Genomic DNA, 22,151 nt, shown 5'->3' with positions numbered 1-22,151 from the left:
ACATGCACAGAGCTTTGGTGGGGAGCTGGGTGGTGGGCGGAAGAGTTGGCTCTGTTGTTCCATCCTGGAGACCCAAGCTCCCTATGGCCCTCTACAAGACTCTTGGCTAAGAAAAGCTCCTTATAACCCTAAGTGTGGTGATGCACAGGCAGTCTTCTTTGGGAAACTGCTATGACTGCCTCAAGCTCCCAGACTGAGTGACTTCGAAATGTATTTTCTCACAGTTCTGGAGGCAAGAAATAGAAGGTCAAGGTGTCCATAGGTCTGGTTTCCCATGAGGCCTCTCCTCTCGGCTCGTAGCTGATCTTCTCTTTTTGTGTCTGTGGCCAAATTCCCTTTCCTTCCTTCCTTCTTTCCTTCCTCCCTCCCTCTTTCTCTCTCTTTTTAAAGATTTATTTATTTATTTTAGAGAGAGAGCACAATGGTAGTGGGGGGGGAGGAGAGACTCTCAAGTAAACTCCCCACTAAGCACCAAGCCCGACACGGGGCTCGATCTCAGGACTCTAAGATCATGATCTGAGCCGAAACCTAGTCAGACGCTCGACTGACTGAGCCACTCAGGCATGCCCTCAAATCCCTTTCCTTATAAAGATACCAGTCATATTGGATTGGGGCTCACCCTAACAACCTCATTTTAACATAATTATCTATTTAAAAGCCCTGTCTCTAAGTACAGTCACATTCTGAGGTGCTGGGGGTTAGGCCTTCAACATATGAATTTTGGGGGCAACAAGCTTCAGCCCATAACACCAACTTTCCACACCCGAGGCTAAGAACAGTCAAACTTTATCCTGGGCCTACTTCTAGGAATTCAGATGAGATGAACCAACAAAACTCTTCAAATGTCACAAACAGTGAGTCTTGGCCCAGGAGAATCAGATATCAAAGTAATCTGGAGTAAACTAGAAGTATGTAGAAAGAAGAACTTTGTTGACATTTTATTTAGACTTTGCTTTGTTCCAGAAAGGACCTCAGGAAAGAGGAATCCCAGATTAATAAGGGTATAAAAGGCATGGCAAAAAGGAGACAGTCTGTCCTGTCTGCCCTTCTTCTCTCTCACTGCCTCCTCCCCCCACCAACCCTTTGGCTTCTGCACAGTCACCTTGCATTCCATCTCCTGATGGAACTAGAGTGTCCAATGAGGCTGCATCCTCAGGGTCAGGGTAGAAGGGACAGTTAAATAGTAGTTTTTCAAGGCAGAACACTGTGCTCTAGGGGTTTAACAAAGTAAATGTGATTTCCCAGGGCCTCTGAAGGAGGTAACGAGCGGACTAGCATACAAGTCATGATGGTGAAAGAACTATGTTGTTTCCACGGAGAATGGTCAGTAAAGCATGAGAAACTTGGATAATCTATTAGACAAGCTGATTTCAGTCTTCAATGATTAACAGATAATTACTAAATTCCTATTATGTGCCAAGCGATATGCTGATTACTGGTGAGCCAGTCTTTAATAACCAGAGCAAACACACAAGTGCCGAACACCTGGATGGGAACCCATATAATACCCCCAAAAAATCATCTTTTGAGGAACAACTGAAACTGAAGCAAAGAGACGATTATTTGTAATTTGCTCAAATCCACACAGCAAGGAAGAAACGAAGCCAATATTTTAACTTAGGAAAATCTGGCTGGCTCCAAACTTCATACTCCAAACCACATGATTCTACCTTAAGATATCTCAGAGTTAAGCAATGAAGTTATGAAGTCTTTTCCTCTAGATGTTTAGATAGAAAAGCTTTATCTGAAGATATAATTGAGCACTCAGTTTGGTCCAGGACGGCTGTGGGGGGGTGGTTCGGGGAGGGAGATGTGAGCAGAAAGGTGAGCCAAGAAGGCACCAAATAGAAATTTTGTTAACTTCAAATTTTGCTTGGTGTTGGAAGGGACCTCTCATGAAAATCAGCCATGAAGATCCACAGCTGAATGCATTTAGTTTTAAAGTAAAGCATTCAGAACATAGTCTTGTGTTTTTTCAGAAGTCTAGATCCATATCTTGAAAAAACAAAAACAAAAACAAAAAATGAGAACAAAAAAGATGGAGCAGATCATGCCTTTAGCTGCCCCCAAATGGCCTTTGTGGGAGCTGGGGCAATTCTCTGCCTAGTTTTCCAAGCTATTGGGCAAGGCTGGAGTGCAAACTAAAACCCTGACCAGCTCTAGCTTTCTAATTCTTTATTGTTTGCAATTTTCATCTCTTTACACCATAAACCTACCATTTCTCTACAAAATGTTTCAACATAATGTGCTCACAAAATCTAAAAACGTTTAATCCCATCGTTAGGTTGTGTAAAAGATGTACCAACAAGGCTCTTGTACAAACTCCCATGTTCTCCCAGACTGCTAAGTGACACTCCAGAATAATTTTATATGGGTCAGCATATTTTATAAAAGGGGAGGCAGAGCAGCTTATGAAATTAAACTCTTGGAAACTCGAGACACCTTCTCAGGAAACGTCTTGTATTTATGTTTCGGTGGTGCCAGTGTTCAGCAGCATTGAAGAATACAAGGTCGAAAAGGTCACTCCTCCTTACAAATAAAGACTAGTCACAGTTTGGGCTCCACATCGGAGTTCTGAGTTCAGACAAGTTTTTAAAACCCACTGTCACCGTAGTGTGTGGTTTTTAGCGGGGGTGAAGGCTTTTCGCTTGCATCCAAACATTTGGGAACACAGGCGCTTTGTGAGGGCGGGCGCCCGCGGGTGACCGAGCAGGAGGACAACCCCGGCGTCCCGTGGCTTTCGGCAGAGGAAGAGCAACCCGTTAGTTACTGAAGGAAACTCCTTCAGCCTGGCCGCCCCTCGGGCCACGTGCGCGCCGACCGCCTGGACCAGACCGGAGGGTCGGAGGCGCCCGCAACTTGCGCAGACGCATGGGGGCCCCTTGCATATCCGGTGCCCGGCTGGAGTCGTGGCCACGGGCGCTCACCGTCCCTATCCCGAGACCTTGCTCCAGTCCTGTTCCGGTGCTTCTGTCCGAGGCCCACAGTCCCCAGCACCCAACCTTCTCGCGGTACGGAGAGCGCGGAGAGGGCGGGGGCGTTCAGCGTGGAGCGGGCGGGGCGGGGCTTGGCGGGGCGGGGCCCGTCTCTGGGCGGGGCCTAACGGAGAGACGGGGAGGGGCGCGACGGGGAGGGGCGCGGCTCTGGGAGGAGGGTGGGGCTAGGGGCGGGCCAGAGGTAGAGGGACCCGAAGCGAGGAGGAGCTGGGCTCCCCGTGACGCCGGAGTCCTCTCTGGGAGGGGCGGGGCTCAGTGCTGGGGGCGGGGCTACGGGCCGGAAGGGGGCGGGGGACCGACGCCTTGGGGGCGATGGGTGGGAGGTGCCGCCGAGAGAAGGGCGGGGTGGCGGGGTTAGGGGCGGGCCTCCGGACAGGGCCGGGGCGGGACGCGGGACGCTCCGCGCGGCTCCCCCCGCCGCGGCTCGCTCCCCGCCCTTCCCGCGGGCACAGCTGTGGAGCGGGTGGAGGCCGAGGCGCGGAGTGGCGGGACTGGAAGGAAGCAGTGCTGAGCTTGGCTTCGGGGCGGCGGGAGCCGGTGGTGGCCCGGCGACAAGGGCTAGAGGTGGCGGGGGCCGGCGAGGCCACGATGAAGCCGAGCAGCGAGGACGAGGCGGCGCCTGCGGGGGGCCCCTGGGAGGAGTGCTTCGAGGCGGCTGTGCAGCTGGCGCTGCGGGCGGGACAGGTGAGCGGCAAGGTCGTCCTCCCCCGCCCGGCAGGGTCCCAGCGAGCACAGTCCCAGCGGACTCGGCCGGGCGGCGCTCTGGGTACCCACTGAAAACTTCGCAGAGTCCGAGCAGAAGTCCTATGGGACGGGAAGGAGACCCTCCCGGGCTCGGGGCAGCCGGGCCCGCGCAGCGTGAGGCCGCGGGCTTAACGCCCCAGGGGGAGCGGCCCGCGGGTGCAGAGTGAGTCCGGCGAGGCTTGACCGCGTGCGGTGGGCGTCTGGTATCCGCGGGCCGAAGGTGCTGGGCCGTGATATGGTGAAAGAAGTCTTTGTGTTGGTTTACTGCACGGACCGTCCCTTTACTTTCTCCATCCCAGGAGACCGGAGAGGTGAGCACCTCTTTCTCCGGTGGCAGCCCCCCCCATGAAGCACGCCCGACACGGCCGCTGTCCTTTAGCAGTTAAATGAATGTCTAACTGTAGGTGACTTGATCTTTGCGTCGGAGAGAGTAGGTTAGAATATATAGACTAGGTAAGTAAGTCCTGGGATTTAAGATGCCCTCCTAGGCTTGAATGCCCAACCTGTTTGTTTTTAAGGACCTTTGAATAGATCCTGTTGCCAGGACGTGGGTGTGGTTACCCCCAGGTTTAAACCCCTGCCTCAGGAGATCTGGCGAGCTTGCTGTTTGTCTTTCCTCAAGCATCCCAAATCTGTACTTACTCAGGCCCATAGCTGCAAAGTGGTTCCAACTCAATGTTTGGAGGAACTTAACACTGACCAGGAGGAGGATGAAAATCAAGCAGCATAGCCAAAGAGAACCTGTGACTTGAGTTTGAAAAGGGAGTGCAGCTCCTCTTTTCTCACTTTCATTTTTGCACTTTGTTCTCCACCTTTTCCTCAGTACCCCAAGCAGTGCCGGACACATTGTAGGACCCAGGTCCTTGTGCAGTGAATGTGCGATGGTGGTTGTCCCAGGACCGGTCAGGGTCAAGCTAGAGTTGGGAGATGGCTTACTCCTGCCTTGTTAAGGTTTGTGATTGTGTTCTGGTGATCTGAAGAAGTAGTAGTGTGAGCAGATTGACTTTTTATATCCAAACAGCATTTTCTTTCTCAGGTCTAGCACTATGAAAATGCTCTGCTGGTTTTTCCTCGGTGTGAAAGTCAAGCTGTTACCAAGCCTGAATTTGTCACATGCTTGGTGGACAGTGCTTTACTTTGGTGTGAATCCTCTAATCCCCTTTAAAAGTTAGGTCAACACATGAGTAGACACATCTTGTGGGAGGGCCCTCCCTCTGTGGTTTGAAGGATGCCAGATTCAGCCTGTAAGGAAGGCAAGATTTAAAAGGTGGGTTGTGAAATTTCATCCCGTGGCTCTGTCTCCTTTCCTTCCTATAGGAAAAGGAGCCCCCCAGACCTTAAGTCCTAGAATGCGGAAGTTTGTAGCTGCAGGACAAACATTCTTCCTGGAAAGCAGATCCACTATGGGCAGAGAGCACTTGCTTTCCCCCTCCTTCCCTCTCAGGCCCCTCACTTCCTTTCCAGAGTGAGCATCATCAGGATATTTAGTAACTTTTAGGTTCTACCATAAAACTCTTCTTCCTTGAGGCTTTAAGGAGAAACCAGCTTAGGATTCTGACCCTACACGGTAAACCCTGGTGAGTTGTTATGGGTTTCTGCAGTATTTCAAATTTAAATCCTTGAAGAAACAGAAGTGTCTTTAAAACCTTTATTTTCTTGAACAGATGCTTATATAGAAGTGGCAATATGGCAGGCACAATTCTGAGGGTCTTATTAAGAGATATCTTAAGTTTTCACAGCTTGCCAACAACAAAAGAACTTTTTTTTGAGAGTGGGGGAGGGGTAAAATAAAGATTCTGCCATTAGGAGTCCAGTCAGGGAGCCTCGAGTCCTGGGCTCCCTCTTGGGCATTATGCGATGCTTCCTGCCTGCCGGGCACTGGAGGGGAGAGTGGCTGGAATGGTCTATGGCTGGAACAAACAGAAGCCACACAAGGTCATTGCAACCTGTGTAAAGTGGGACAGATTGTCTTAATAATGTTAAGGAATGGGGTGCTGATTGGAGAAAATCTGGCCTTTAGCCCAGAGGATAGACCAAAGAGGCATGAAAAGGTAGTTAGTGGGGATTCTTTTCTGAGTCTTCCTTAGCTAAAGGAGTATTTGGCCCAGTTACAGTGACCTTGTGACCCAGCATGCCCACCCCCTCACCAGTACCCAAAGTTTGGCCATTTTATTAAGTTTGTTCCTCTCAGCTGCTCCTGAGACAGTTCTATGTGCTGAATTCCTGAGTCCTGAGGGTTCTATATGCTGAAAGTAGTGTTGGGGGCATGGAGGGTGGGGAAGAACCTCCCAAGAGATAAATGTCGGTGCCCTTCATCTTTCAGACATAGGTTTGGGTCAGGGCAACCCTACACACTTTTCCACCACTGCCCCTTTACCCCATCCTGAGGTCTTCACAAAAGCCACCTGCCCCAAAGTGCTGCTCTTTCCACAGTGGCCTCCCTGGCTCCTTCTCCCTTGTTCCTTGCCTCTCCACCACCCATTCCTGCACCCATGCTGGGGCCACTGGAGCAGGTCTTGTGTCTCCCCATCCCCACCCCCGGCTGTGGGGCTTTGGGGAAGACAGTGACTTTAGTCCCACTGCTATCACCACCACAGGTACAAATGGTAATATTCATTGAAATGGGTGTTTATCATCTTTGATGTGTGAACGGAACTATCTTTTTTAGATTAAAAAAAATCTTTTTTAGATTAAAAAAAAACTATCTTTTTTTTTAGATAAAAAGCGGAAGTAATGCTTTTTCTCACTGTCCCATAGGAGTAGATCCAGGTTTTGTTGGGCCTGAAGCTTAGATAGTTTAGGAGCCCTCTTGAAGGGGAAAAAAAGAAAAAAAGAAAAAAAAAAAAAAATATATATATATATATACATATATATGTATATACACAAAATTACAAATTCAAAATTAGGTATAAACGTTATTTGGAATAAGAAAGATCATGACAGTATAAATTTTAAGATGCTAACCAATAAAACAAGATGCATAAAAATAATTCTTTAGCTGCTTCTCAATCTTCTCTAATGCTTTTTTCCCATTTTTGGCTTCATGCTCTTTGTGCCTTCGAATGACAAGGATTTTGTGGTATTTTTCCATAGAGCCAATAGAAAGATAAGTTCAAGTTGTCCTGTAGCACGACTAATTGAAATTGAGTATTGATAGTTTAGGAAAGTTTGTTTGGGCTTCACATTGATTATTGGGTAGGGTTATATAGATTCTTAGGATTGCCGTCAAATTTGAGAATCCTGTCAGTTTTCTTTTCTACGTTAGTTGGAAGAGATGGAAGACTTTTCTGGCTTCTAGCTCCATGTGGTTGCTTATTTCTTTCATGATCCCGTGTGCCAGTTGCCACAGCTCGTGCACACTCATTCTTCTGGCCCTGCCTTTCATGTCCCCAGGCCAAGTCAGTCGGCATGGTGGACAGTAGAAGCATTTCTGGAAGCCATTCCCACACAGGTTGTCTAATAATAACTTACAGACAGGTGTAACAGCAAGCCCCGCAGATATCTCCCATCAAGCCCAAGGTAAATTTCATCTCCACTCGCCTATAGCCAAAAATGCCAGGATCCACTCCAGTGCCACCCGACTCAAAATATAATGGAGGTCATGGTGGAAAGAGACAGTGCTTACATCTGCAGTTCGAACAGCTGACTTCTACACACTTGAAAAAGGCGTTCCCTGTGCTAAGGAGCTCGCAGAACCTCAGGGAGGGCCGCTGCAGCCTTGGAGCCCCAGCTGCATTGGCTTCACAGTAAATTCATCTCTGTTGACTGGTGGGAACAAAATCTTAGGACAGGACAAGAAAGTAGAAGCCCAGGATCCATCCTCACGCAGCGCTCTAGACCTCTAGGCTCTCCAGTTGGCCTTATGTACCCTGCGGGTACTGCTTCCCAAAGCCCGATCTTGAGAAGGCGGGGTGCCGTCCCCGCAGCCCCTGTGTGGACCAGCCCTTTGGCTGGCCAGACCGAACTACTTGGTGTTTTCAAAACACACACTGTATTTTCCTGCCTTTCTTCTTAAGCTCCTTGAGAACTGTAGCCTCCCTCCAGGGTTCGGTTCCCCAGCCCTTTCCTTCACGGCCCTTCCCAGGTGACCTTCCTCATTATGCCTGTGCCTGGTCTGGTTGGTGTGCTTTCCCTGCAGTGTGCTCTGAATGTTGATGCTCCTGTCCACCTCTGACTCCCCAGGGCAGAGAGCGCCCATTGGTGGGGCTCTGACCAGTGTCACCCCCTTGTCTGGCTGGCTTTGCCAACCCAGTGTCATTTCTGATTTGGGATTTTACTTTTTATCAGTTAGTCACACAGAGAACTCGGTCAGTGGACTACTCCTGAGAGGACTGTGTGGAGAACAGCAGTGCCCAGTCCCTCATCATCATCGCGCTGCTCCCAGAGGTGGCTGTTTTCCATTTCCTGATAGTTACACCTGTCTCCTAAATCATGGGCTTCCACTGCTCGTTCTGGAGTCATCTGTTTTGGACGCTGTGTTTATTATGTTGTGTGGCTGCATTACCTGATCGGGTCCGTCGTTGTCCGTGCTCACATTCTGATGACCACACGACTGTAATGGCCAGTGGAGCCGGGTGTACAGTTGTATTACGTATTTTCTTTCTGAGGCAACTCATATTTCCCTTAAAAAAACAACAACAAGTTTTGTTTTGTTTCGTTCTGTTTTGTTTTCATTTGCTTAGCCTTCCGTGTACCTGCCAGCAGTCATCTTCCAAACTTCCCAACAGAATTTTTAGTGATCTCCTCAGTGTGATCAAACCCATCAGGTTCATTGCTGTGGAGAAGGGGTGTTCAAACATTCACATGCATCAGAAGCACCTAGGAGGCTCATTAAGGTAGACTCAGTCCCATCCCCAGAGTTTCTGACCCACTGGGTGAGGAGCCCGACCGAGAATTAGCATTTCTCCCAAGATGCTTCTGGTCTGGAGACAGCACATTGAGAACTACTGCTGTATTTTGTTATGTGAATAAGTGACTGTTTACTCAGCTCTTGAGGAAACTTGGGATAATGTCCAGCTTGGAGTTATTTACGGAGAGTGTTGTGAACATTCCCGCATGTGTCTTTTGGTTATGTCTGTATCCATTTCTGCTGGCAGTATTTTAACAAAAGGAGTGAAATTATTGCTGCATCATCAGGTGTGAAATCCCATCAGGTGGTTTTCTAGTGGATGTACCAATTTCCACGCCTCCGGGCACGGGTTAGGGCCCCACTTGCTCCACATCTTGGGTAACAAACACTTGCATTGTCTGTCTTTTCCACTGTAGCCATTCTGATGAGTTTGAGATGGTATTTCATTGTTTTAATTTGCACATCCGAAATGACTAATGAGCCTAAGTGCCTTTTCACGTGTTGCTTGGCTTGGCTAGCTCTTGTTTCTACAATGGTGGTACTAAAATGCTGCTTCGAAATGTATTCCCCCACTGAACAAACACTTACTGAGTGACTCTGGAAAGGGCTGTACCTTTACTCTGAGTGTGATAAGGAAGTTGTGGGCAGTCCCCATCCGGGGCCCTACAGGGCAGCGGGGAGCCCGCCCTGGCTGCTGTGTGGGGCCCTGCGGTGTGGGGCCCTACAACTCCTTGGGGGGCCAGGATGGGTGTCTGACAGGAGCTGTTCACATGGTGCATGTGAGAGATGAGGGTGCATTGACTGGGTTGCAGCAAAGATGGTGGTAGAGCGGCTGCATTTCCGAGGCTGAGCTACCCGGCTGGCTGTTGGAGTGGAGGCAGGAGGGGGAGGGAGGGGCAGGGATGCCTTCAAGGGTTTGGGCCTGCAAAACTGGTTGAATGGATTTGCCATCTCCCAAAGTGGGGAAACGGCAGGAGGAACAGGTTTGGAGGTAGAAGACAAGTGTGTTTCGAGCACGCCGGGCTTGAATTGCTGGTGGATTTCTAAATGGAGGTGTTGCCTTTGCATCCAGAGTTCAGAGGAGAGCTTGAGGGTGGAGACACCCATTTGGGAGTCCTTGGCCTGGGATGGGCTTTCAGGCCAGGTCTTTGGATGGGGAGAGAGCAGGTTCATCCACCTTGGGATGATCCCAAGTCAAGCTCCGAGATTTTCTCTGGGAGATTCCCGGATGTCAGTATGTGGAGGTCTTGGGTCACCCATTTCTTTCAGAAGAGACTCCCTGCTCCTCTCCCGTCGGGGCTCAATGTGTCCGCCACTGAAGGAAGGGGAGTAGTGGGTGGAGATTTCTCCACTGCCCACCTCCTGTTCCTCACCTCCCCTGGCCCCAGGGGGCATTTTGTGCCCCAGGTCCTGGCCTCCGGTTTCTGCCTGGCTCCACAGGTGGGAGTCAGTTTGCACTTACAGTTGTAAAACTTTTTCCAGCATTTGAAACCTCAGCCAAGACAGAGCTGGAGAGAGACAACTGGCAGGCGCAGAGTAGCACCTGCCCTTTTGGGGGCACATGTGGCCCAAGTGTCCAGGGCCCATCCCTCTCTGACCCTGTGTTCGAGGCCAACTGGCCATTTTCCTTGTATGCTGTGGTAGGGGAAGAGGCTTGTTTCTTCTGCCCACTCTGCTAACTTGGGAGCTGGGGTGGAGGATGAGAAGGAGCCCTTTGTTTCAGAGGGATTTGCATCTGCGCTGGCGGGAGGAGCCCCGTGAAATCCCCCATCTTACCAAAGGGGTGGAAGCAAAGGCTGGCGTCACTCCCACATGGAGGTAAATCAGCCTTCATAGCCCGAGATGCTTACTCGCTAACCCAAGTGGGGCACTCGTTAGTGGAGAAGACAGTGGTCTGGGGCCGAGGGGAGAGTAGGCTGAAATCTCACCACTTAGACGTGGAAGGGATGCTGGTGAGTTCTAGCCCATCCCCCAGCCCCAGCCCTAGGCCTGGGGGGCTGGCTGGAGGAGCTCAGCCAGAGACCCTGAAGTGTGGAGAGAAGGGGATTCTTTTTTCCCCCAAGGAACTTTTAAAGAAAACTTTTAATAGTAAAATGATTATAAATTCACAGGTAATTGCAGAAATAGTACAGAGAGGTCTAGTTTCAGATTTTATCCAGTTTCTCCTGATGGTTATATTTCCACGTCATAAAATATTACATAGAAACAAAAAAGGATGCACTATTGATACACCCAACAACTTGCATGGATCTCTGAGCGAAAAAAACTCAAGTTTCAAAAGGCCAAGTAATGCACTATTCCATTCATGTAACAGTCCCCAAACACGAAAATTATAAAGATGGAAAAGTTAGTGGTTGTCAGTGATTGGGGATCACATGAGGAAGGGGCAGGGTGAGGAGTGTGACTATAAGGGGCAACAGGAGGGAGATCTTGGTGTTAATGGAGTGGTTCTGTGTCTTGATTGGGCAGTGGTCCCATGAATTAACACATGTGGTAAAAGGCTGTCCGACTACAACACCCATTTTACCAATGTCAGTTTTTAAAATTTGATAATAGACCCTAGTTACCTAAAATAGACCATCAGGTGAAGGGGACTCCTGCGTGCAGGCTTCTCCCCGTCTCTTGGCCTCGTGAGGCTGGAACCAAAGGCTGGTGGGCTCACGTTTGTCTCCCGTGGGCAATGAGGGGAGAATTCAGCTGCGGGGTGTGTCCCATCCATGTATTAAGCCAGTTTCACGGTCTCTGTGCCCACTGTCCCAACTCCCAACCCCAGGGGGCCAGGGGAGTGCTGGGCTGCCTGGGTGGTACACTGGGCATGAAGCGGGCCTTGCAGCCCCCACCCCCCACCCCCAGGCCTCCTGGGACAGAGGCCTCAGCTGATGATCACGGTAGCTCGAAGGATGGCTGTGATGGCCATCCTCCCAGGCCCTGGAAGATGGAACAGCTTCCTGAAAGGAGTCATACCTGCCCTGTGACTGTGAATAGAAAAGCGGGACTCACTGGAGAAGTGGGTGACAGGCTTGGGGAGGGTAGGGGGTGGTGAGGGGGTAAGGGCAGAGAGAGAAGATGGACACCCTGAGGGGAGAAAGCCAAGGGCGGCACTTGGGAATGGCAAGGAGGTCACCTTGGATAAAGCTTGAGATGGAAGAGGAGAGTCAGGCCAGTGGGTGGAGTTTGGGGGGGGGAGCACAAGGAGGCCCTTAGTAGATGATGGGTTGCAAGGGGCTGTCCTGCTCAGACTGACCAAGGTGAGTCCCCATGGTAGTGTGGTGGGCAACCTTGGCCATGTATTGTAAGGTGACGGAGACCTTGAGGAGAGCCTGTGGGTTTCTGCCTCAGGAAGCAGGGTGGATTCCATTGCTTGAGAGCTCCACACCGGACAGGGACGAGGGGATCCCTGTGGGGGTCAGCCCCGGTCAGCCATGGAAGTCTGGGAGCGCCTGCTGTGCGATCCTTTTCCTGCACTTACAGCTGTGACCATGGGCAACTTTTCCTCATTTCTTGGTGCCTCGGTTTCCTCATTTGGAAGATGAGAAGAGAATTATTAATGTGTGGGAGTTAGTGTGAGGGTTCAGTGGTTGGTATGCGTGAACTGCTTGGAATGGTGCAGGGACCGAGTGAGCCCCCAGGAGGTGTGAGTGCTGGCAGGGGGATGACCTGGCCATGGGGATGCAGTAGCTGGGGTGCTGGGGGTCGCCCTGCTGGCAGGGCCCAGCCTGAGACCTTGGACCCTTGTAAGGAGTGGCCTGAGGTAGAGAGGGTCCGGTGACACAGAAAAGGCTGCTGCAGTATAAGTGAAGGTGTCCCCAGGATGTGGCACACGAGGTGGCCAGGCGCCCGGTGGGGCCAGTGTGGAGGCACCGAGGTGCAAGGGAGATAGGAGGCAGGGGGTGACTGGAGTTTAGAAAGTAGCGATGGCAAGTTGGAGGAAAGTTAGCCGTGAAGCTGAAGAGGGAGGCAGTTACACTGGAGTGCTGTGAGACTCGCTGGCCTGGGAGCCCAAGGGAATCTGGTGTCCCTGGCCCACCTCTGCTTTAACCAGCTCCTCCTCTTTCCCATGATTAAAGTTCATTTGTGAGGTATTAGCCGATGTTACCTGCTGACCTCTGTGCTACACGAGAGCCGCGTGGAATTCACTTTCTAGGTTTTACAGAGTGTCCTGCGTCTTAGAGTTTTCCAGAGAAACAGAACCAACTGGAGGCCAGCAAGTTCTGGTGGGCCGGCAGGCTGGAGACCCAGGGAGAGCCAGGGACCTGCTCAGAAGCCGCAGGGGGGAAGAGCAGATGTTGCAGATGAAGTCAACCATAGTCTGCTGGAGAGTTCTTGTTCAGAAGGGTCAGGATTTTCCCTCTGTTCAGACCTTCCACTAATGGGACAAGGCCCACCTCTATCAGGAAGGGCAGTCTGCTTTCCTGGTTAAAGTGTTACTCTCATCCAAAAACAACACTTGCACAAGAACCCAGACTACCATGGACCAGTCAAGTCGACAGTAAGATGAACCATCAGATCACACTCACTTGTGCTCGAACCTGTCTAAACCTGAGATGTGCAGTCAGGGCCATCAGGACGACACCCCCAGTAGCCACGTTCTCCCGGTCCAACAGAGGAAAGACCTGCAGCCTCTCGGAAGCCGCACTTCAGGCAGAGTTCTCGAGGCGAGCTGTTCCCTGGGCTTGGGGGCACACACGGGTGGGTCACTCTGGGGTCTGGGAGACTGACGGATGGTGCAGCAGACTTGGGACAGGAGCACAGAATCAAGATGGCATACAGACAAGAAGGAGGCATCGGGACAGGACCCCAAATGACTCTGCTGACACTGAAGCAGATGGCGTCTCCCTTCTTTTCCATTTGGAAGTCAGGCTTCAGGACTGAAAGTCCATGCCTTCTGTGTTACACATTAATAGAATGTTATCTGGAGGGAGAGACCCAGGCCAGGAGGTCCATGGAGTGTGTGCTTCGTTAGCAAGCAGCTGAAAAACATTAATTAAAAAAACAGTGTACACTGACTTACTGCTGGCAGAATGAGAATGTTTACATTCTAGGAGCGAAAATCACTGTGGTAAAGGGCTGTGGCAGGGACCTGTCCTGGCAGCCTCAGGGGATGGGCCTGTGGGGAGAGGCCAGGCTCTGGGCTGTTTCTCTCAACGGCTGTTCCTTGCAGGGTAGGAACATTCATGAGTTAAACTTTTCCTAACCTATTATTTTGTCATCCCGTCTGAGATCTGTACATTGTATACAGGTTTTGGATTTTTGTCGTAAGTCATAAAGTCCATCAGGTATTTGCCCTCAAAAACAGCAGGTGGCGCAGGCCTTTGCGTATATGGACATCATTTTGTGTCCCAAGACCTTTACTTAGGATTCCTCCTGGAATTCTTACAAGCACCTAGTGTCTGAGGTGTGACTGTTACTACAGGTGAGGGAACTAGGGCTCCAAGAAGCTCAGTGATCCCCCCCAACCCCCGGTCTCCCAGCTGGAATTCAGGTCTGTGTGATTCCACATTGTGGGGGTATCATCCGGGCTCCTTAGTGATGCTATGAAAAGGGTCCAAGTAAGAATTGCATTTCCTCCCTGAAGTACTAGAAGAGCTAGCGTTTCCGAGTCCTGGGCAACTGGGAGGAGGCTAGTTTATAGAGCTTCCCCACACTGGGAAGTCCCACCGGCCCCCATTTGTAAAGTCCCAGCACAATGCCTATTGCCTTGCTGGGGGGGCGACGGGGGTTGTTATGGGAAGTGGGGTGGGGCCTGGTGGGGCCTACCTAGTGAGGGAGGGCTGGGTCCTAGAGCTGCTACTATGGAAGGCAGAGCTCCTTGCCCTCCAGAAGCATCTAGAAGGCAGTGCCTTCCAGTAATGTGTGTTTGCCCTAACCAAGATGTGCCTGGTACTGTGGGAACCACTGAGCCAAGAGGAAGAGCCTCACCCAGGGTGAGTGGGCGGATGGATCCATAGGCAGCTTCCTGGAGGAGCCAGATGGGAGCAGGTCCTCCAGGACAAACAGGGTTGGCCGTTGCAGGAGGAAGGAACATCGTTCCAATTTTAGTATATGTGCTGCCGAAGCGAGCACGTGGAGGAAGGAACATCGTGTCCCAAGACAAAGCTGTGGAAGGGAGAACAGCAGAGTGACTGAGTGTGGCAGTGGGGACGCGTGCTGCACAGGCTGGCCGCAGAGGTCCTCACCCACAGGACGTGGGCCTGCCATCCTCTTGGGGGGCCCGACAAAGCTGCAGGGGGTGCCAGGAGTGAAACTGGCTCTCTGGAGAGGTTGCTGTGCTCGGAGCGGACAGCGCTTCAGAGGAGCAAGGCCAAAGGCGGTTTGGAGGCTGAGCAACACAAGCAGGTGATGGCAGGCCGTGGGAGAATGTTAGCAGAGTTGGGTTTTGGAAATCATTCAGAAATGGGATCTGCCTATCTGGGCGTGTCAGTGGATGAGAGGGAGCAGTTAAGGTATCCCAGTGGATGGGATCCAGGGCCTGGAGCAGCAACAGCCGGTGAGAGAGGGAGGCTGGCCATAGCACCGCACTGCAAGTTGCCAGGGAACAAGGATGGCGGTGGGGCCTGCCCTGCCGCTGGGACGTGGGGTGTGCCAGCTCCACGGCTTTCCTTGTGACACATGCCCACATTGAAATGATCATAGCACAGGAGTAATAAACATTAATAGACACGGACAAGAAATATTTTGAGAAAGCACATGATTCGCCCCTCTCCTCCTGCATCCATAAATCTCCCCTCTGTGTGGTTTGTAGTGAGGGCCTGGGTCCTCTGGAAAGCGTGCCCAGGTGCTGTCAGACCTTCCCCAGACTGCCCACACGGGTCCCGAGCGTGCCGCTCCTCAGCACACCAGAGTCGGGTGTATTTTGGATCTGGAAGACCAAATGCATAAATAGCAGGGCTTCCCAAGAACATTTGCTGAAAAGGCTTTCCACTTGAGTTACCTAGGAGCTCAGTGTGTGGCAGCCAGGAAATCTTCATTCCGATGTCCCTCAAGACCTGACCGTGGGGCAGGCCCTGCATAGGGTGCAAAGTCTACCCATGGGAGGTGGATACAGAGACAGGACGGATGGGGCTCCTTTCCCAGCATGGACCAACGTGGAATCGTGAGGGGTCAGCTGTGCGGCTTGCACAAGTGCCCTAGCAGCACACTTGGAGGGCCGACGCCCCTCTGCCTGCAGAGGCTGGAGACTCGTCAGAGAGGAGGTGATGTGTGAGCGGAGTCCCAAAGAGAACCCATGGGCCAGAAGAAGGCTGGCGGTTCTGTGGGAGTAGGCTTGAGGGTGAATGATTACGTTGGCTGGAGCATAGCAGTCACGGAGCGAGGAGGGGGCGGGACAGGAGCATGCAGAGGTCAGATGAGGCCCGCTTGTTAGGTTGCTGGTTCGGCTTCCTTCACAGACCAGCGACAGAAGCAAGGCAGGTTTCTTTCTCTTTCCCGCGGCAGCCCAGTGAAGTCTGGGGAATGGGGGCTCTGCTTCTTGAAGTCGCTCAGGGACCCAGGCTCCTTGTCGCTTGTTGCTTTAAGGAGGTGCTCTCTTCCCACGTGACCAAAGCTGACCTCCGGCCACAGCCACATCGCCAACCGGTGGCAAAGGGGAAAAGGACAGGGAGGGAGTAGTGGCAAACCGTGGCCTTTTAAGGGTGTGACTCAGAAGTTGCACACATCCCTTACGTTCACCTCCTCTTGGACAGAGCACAGGGCCACGCCTCCCTGCACAAGAGGCAGAGAGCTGTGAGCTATTGAGCCTTGCTAAACCTGGGGCTCCTGTTCGAGAAAAAAGAAGAGAATACTGGCTATTGGGGATCAGATAGTCTCTGCGAGAGATCAACTCTCAAGAAACTGTAGTTATGCCACCTTCAGGGGTTTTGTGTTCTCAGTGCCAGGGAGCCATGAAGTGCGTTACGCTAGGGAGATCCGTGATTAAGATCAGGGCTTTAGCAAGCCCTGTTGACTGTCGTGTGGTAAGTGGACAGGGGTGTCATAAAGCCGATTCCGGCTGGCTCCAGGGCGTGGGGCCAGTGGATGGAGGCTAGAGGAGGGGACTCCAAGCACATCTTAACTTTCTCACCAGGTCGCCAAAACCCACAGTGAAACAAAACAAAGAGACCAAGGTGGTCAGTGTTGATATAAACAGTAACGGTCCAGTTGGAAAAAATGTGCAGAATCTATTCAAGCAGTCTGGTGTGTATTTTCTTCACAAGGCAAAGAATTCTGAGCACCTACTCTATGCCGGGTATGGTTCTAGAGGCAAGGGATGCGGCAGGGAACCAAATCGAGCATCTCCCACTCTCCTGGGATGACATACCGTCAACTAAAGGGACAAACAGGATAATTTCAGATGGCACGAAGTTCTGGGTAGACCAGAAAATACTAAGTCCCTGGGACAGAAAGAAATTTGGTGTGGATCAGCTAGAAAACCAGAGTGGCAGAGGGATGGCGAGCATGGGGGTGGCCCATGGGAAGGGAGACGTGTAGGTCTGGGGCTTTTTCCTAAAAGCCATAGCAGCCATTGGGCAGTTCTAAGCACTAACATGATAGGAGCTGACGTATGCTTTAAAAATCGCTCTAGCTTCACTCCAGAGACTGCAAGGTTCACAGTTGGCATCCCAACCTTGATCTGTGTGAATGCTCATGACGTGTGCGGAGAGGGGCAAGGGTAACAGGAAGCCTTTGTCCCCTCAGGGTCACAGTCCCAGGACTTGTGTGTGGCACCGGCTCAGAACATCCCAGCCCCCTGAGGACCCTGTGTCATTCTGGGGTTTGAGAACCTGCTCTCAGGCCAGCCACTCTGGTGTGGCCCCCGTGTCAGTGTCACCACAGAACTTGTCAGAAATGCAAATGTCAGGTCCCAGACCCCACACCCACTTGACCAGTTTTCACTTCAGCAAGACCTGGTGACTCATGCACAGCGAAGTTTGAGAAACTCTGGTGCCATGTGCTCTGGTCTTCCTCTCTCCTTCCCTCTAACCATATGTATACACACCCCACACACAACCGTACACACTCCCTTCACTCCTTCCCACACACACAGGGAGCACACACATATCCCATTCACGCACATAAACCACACAGGTATCTCACACACAGATACACAAACCACACACGTCACATGCACCCACATAAACCACATGGCTACACACACAAATATACAAACCACACACATCACATCTGCATATGCATAAACCACACAAACATCACATTCATGCACATATAAACACAGGCGCACACACACACACACACACACACACACACACCACCACACTGAATTGCCATACAAAATACAAGCTCACTGCCAAATAACCTAGATAGGAGGTCTGGACTAGCCCAAAATTTAGGGATCCCTGGCGAACAAGGCAGTGCTATAGGAGTTAGATTTGAGGAGTTTCAAATTTATAAACACGGAACCTGTGGAGATTCGTTTGGTGGGAACTTGACTGTGTGCAAATTGACATTTTAAGGAGATTAGCCTAACAGTGCTAGGCAGACTGTTGCAAAAAGAGGGGCCAGGAAGACCCCACGTGGCAGACAGTCTGGGGACTGGTGCAGAAATGTTAATGGATTATGCACGAGTGCTATATGCTTTGTCTTTTGCAGTATTTACGAAACTACACTTGAGATGTTCTGATTTTCTGGAATATGTATCTGTTGGCGACCAAGATGAAAAATGGAAGGAAACCTGTCCAGGCTCAGCCCTGTTCCTGGGGGCAGTAATGTGAGGAGCACAAAAAGTGGGGATGTGGAGTCTGGGTAGCTGAGTGACTGATGGTGCTTTGGAAAGAAATGCAGGATCTTGAGGTGGTAGCCAGTGTTGGAGGAAAGGTCTGAATTCGAGTTTAGATGTTCTGACTTTGTCGTCACGCTGCGGGAGACACTGAGCTTTTACAACAGACAAATATAAAAGAAAGGCCCGGGCTGAAGAAGGAGTGCCTGGAGTGCCTTTTATTTCACAGAGTGGACCTGGTCCTTCCCAAGGTGTCCTGTGACTGATTAACCACTCTACGTGGCTTCCTGCATGGGCCTTCCAGCGGTTCCTGGAGCTGGATCTGACCAGGCCAGAGGCACCGGGAAGTGCCCTCCAGGCCTCACCTCTGTATTTGGCCGCAGCAGGTTTGGACCAGGTAGTCTGCCTGTGAGCCCGGACCTGAGGGTCAGTGAGGTCCTGGCACCGAAACCAGCCGCTGGGTGCGTCTGCCGTGGCCGGCAGTGTTGCCCTGACCAGAGCGGCAGGGAGGGAGAGCATGCCTTCCTGTTGGTGAAGGACCTCTTAAACTCTCCCAGGTCTCCCCGTTTGAACGTTTGTAATCTGGATTCACAAGTGCGTGATGCACTCCATGTGATGCGTAAAGTGAATTAGGGAAAATACGTTTTTACAATAAATCGGAATCTTGGGGGTGAAGGCGTGTGAGTTACATCATCCTACATTGGATGAAAATTCATGGTCTTTTTTCTTTTCCTTCAGAGAATCGCTCCACAGGTAGGGCAGGCTAGCTTCAACAAGTGAGCCCACCTGTCTGGTGGAAGGATAGTGGGTAGTTAGGCTCACTAGGCGCCCCAACAGAAGCTCCTGGGTATGGTGTTGAGCCCCCGCAGCCTGCCAGTGATGGAAGCAGCCAGTGGCTCTCAGCCCCATGCCCGCCACCTGCTTCGTTCAGTTGGTACACAGGAGGCGAGGGCGCATTCGTCTGGCGGGTGGGGAAGCGGAGACCATCCATTTCACTACCTGCTTTACATTCCTGTACTTTTATTTCAGATCATCAAAAAAGCCCTTTCTGAGGAAAAACGTGTCTCCACAAAAACATCAGCTGTTGACCTCGTGACAGAAACAGATCACCTCGTGGAAGATTTAATTATTTCTGAGCTGCAGAAAAGGTTTCCTTCACACAGGTGGGTGTGTTCCTCTGGAAGGGACCCCGGTGCCACACTGCTGGTTGCTGGGGGCGGACGGGAAGCGGGAAGCCTCACAGTCTGCCTCCCATATTTAGATCGCGTGGTAGATATGTTCTCATTCCTCTTACTGTCATCTTGACAACGCTCACGTCTCTCTGTTACCTTACAAATACTGAAAAGGCTCCACTTCTCTAACACGCTCTCTATTCCCCTCTGCCAAACCACTTGACATGTTTCTGGAGGGACTTGGAGCAAGTCATGTTTGGTGCTTGTGTCTGCGTGGTGGCCCCATGCAGACTTTCCAAGAGGGATGCAGACCTGGGCCCACGCTTATTGGTGCCCCCCTGCTGGTTCTCAGGGACTTGATCTCCCCTGTCAGTCCAGCTTATGCGCCAGGGAAGGCTGCTCTCCATCCTAGAAGGCCCTTATGACGACTCCACCTTCTTCTCTAGAGCAGAAGTTCTTAACCCTTTTGGGGTCACCCTGTGGAGAATCCAGTGCAAACCATTAATCTTTTCCTCAGGAAAATTCAAATACGTACGCAGCATTTTACTTCTAGTTCCAAGGGAACCCTAGGCCTCAGAGGAAAATTCCCCTTGAGCTCTGGGCAAGGGGCGGGGGTGGTCCTCAGGCCCTCCGTTGCCCCTGGAGCTCTGCAGAAGAGAGTTGGAACCCACTGCCTCCGATGGGAGGGCTCCCTCTCCCCACGGAGGAGACTGGAGTAGGAGCTCTTGGATTTCTGGGTATGGGTCACTGATTGCAGTAAGGTTCCATGTTTGATGGGCTTACAGCAGACACATGGAGGGCGGCCTCCCTCAGCGTCTGTCTGGCACAGGGTGGGCGTGATGGAGTTTTCCCCTGTGAATGATTAAGTGAAAGAAGGGACAAGCCGGCATTCAAACACACCTCCTTTTTCCTCTCTGTTTTCCTCCTAACTGGTTAGGTCATCTCAGGGTCACCAACTCTCCCTTCGAAATTCTCTCTGCCAATGGGTCATGTTTGTTTTGGTTTGTTTTGTGGACAACCTTTGTGTGTGAACGTCTGTTATTTCCTACTTCCTTATTTAGTGTGAAGTCGGGATTCCTGACATCTGTTATAAAATTTACAAGCTCTAAAATGTTTGTGATTTTTTAACTTCTTGAAATGCAAGTTAAATGGTAAATGTCCAAAGAATTCTGTAGATTGCTTTAACCCTTTGAGAGGAAAAAGGCCACAGTAGCCAACATGGTGTTTCTGGTTGAGGAACTGTTTTGGTACTTGAGGTTTCTATGGTGTTGGCCCAGGTGGCTGTGGCGGAGGTTACAGCTGGCTCGGCTCTGTGGGGTCCCGGTAAAGGCCTGGAGGTCACCGCAGACCAGACATACTTAATCAGGCTTCCAGCAGGTTTTTGTTAGATTCCTCCTGAGAACCCGAATTCCGAAATTACACCCGTGTCGCATGTGTTGGCAACAGTTGCTAAGTGGTTTGGGTCCACTCTTGGGTCAGTATGGGGTGTGGATTCCATTCGTACAAGGTGTATTTAGATATTCATTGCCGCACATCCCAGGACAAAAGTCAGTGTGTTGTATGAGTGATCGAACCCACCCCCCCACCCCCGCTCTACCCTGCCGCCCGGGGTCACCGGGGGATCACCAAACTCCCAAGGCCCTTTGGAAGACCATTGACCCAGAACAGTGGACCCTGCTTAGGGTGTGAGCCAGGCCTACCTGCGCTTCTCCAAACTGCTAATGCCAGGCCTCTGTGTCTGTAAAAGCCCTGGGAGAGACAGATACACACACACCTGACCAGGAAGCCGTGATTTAGAGCAGCGGTTCCCAAACCGCCTCCAGCTCGTGCCAGCCAGGCCGGGAGGGATGAGATGGGGCTGCCCCATGGTCACCCCTGGCTCTCTGCCACTTGCTTCTCAGCTCCGAGGCCAACACCAGAACTCAGGGAAGCCTGGATGTCCTGCTTCTGCTCTGCTTGGTTTGCCTAGAAAACTCAGGTAGATGAAATCATTTCTCAACATATCTATGCCAAGTGTGGAGTGGGGTTTTTTGTTTGTTTGTTTTTTTGTTTGTTCGTTTTGCCAATGATGAGATTTAAACAAATTTGGGAGTATTTAATTGTATTTTAGATCATGGACAAATTGATAAATTTGCAACGAGAAAACATGGAATACACATAGTAAAATACCGTATTGTAATTTTTCTGCATTCAGAGTATTTAAATATATCCCTTAAACAATAAGTTATCATAAACTGGCCTATCATCCTTTTTTTAGGAAGGATTTCCTGTTATTCTGAGTGTATGCTGGTCCCCATTTTTAGTCACTTACAAAACTATTAAAGATCAAAACTGTTTTGTTTTTAATAAAGAAACAACCTGGTGTAGGCTCCCTGTTTTATTATTTTATTGTGCTCATTTGTGAAATCCAAAGTCCGGGTCCCTGAGCTGGAAGACAGGAGTCCACTGAACCAAAGAACTGTAAAATTTAAACCTGCTACTGTCTGCAGCTTTGGAAAGTCACCCGTTCTCAGGGTCTCAGCCTCCTCATCCAGGACCGAGGCACCCGGCCAAGGTCATTGTATGGTGGTAATGACAGAAAGTAAACCAGCAGGTCAAGGTTGACAGTTAAAGCACAGGACTGGCATTGACCACATTAGCTCAGTCGCCATCCAGGCCTGCCTTTATGCGGTGCCTAA

The 22,151-nt window shown here is 51.0% G+C and overlaps 1 protein-coding gene across 1 annotated transcript in view; it reads left to right on the top strand.

Moving 5' to 3' along the window:
• The first annotated feature begins 3,584 nt into the window (after window positions 1-3,584).
• The window catches only part of LOC111142598 (inositol monophosphatase 2), a 41,896-nt gene continuing 23,329 nt past the window's right edge, over window positions 3,585-22,151 (top strand). The window contains exons 1-2 of the mRNA XM_022495898.1: window positions 3,585-3,680; window positions 19,331-19,464. Coding sequence (XP_022351606.1) covers window positions 3,585-3,680; window positions 19,331-19,464 — 230 coding nt within the window. The remainder of the gene's footprint in view (window positions 3,681-19,330; window positions 19,465-22,151) is intronic.

The sequence above is a fragment of the Enhydra lutris genome, unplaced genomic scaffold, assembly GCF_002288905.1.
Source record: "Enhydra lutris kenyoni isolate GAN:26980312 unplaced genomic scaffold, ASM228890v2 scaffoldscaffold8, whole genome shotgun sequence".
In the NCBI taxonomy this organism is placed as follows: domain Eukaryota; kingdom Metazoa; phylum Chordata; class Mammalia; order Carnivora; family Mustelidae; genus Enhydra; species Enhydra lutris.
Note: the sequence above shows the minus strand (reverse complement) of the source record. Positions and strands in the feature narration are given on the sequence as shown.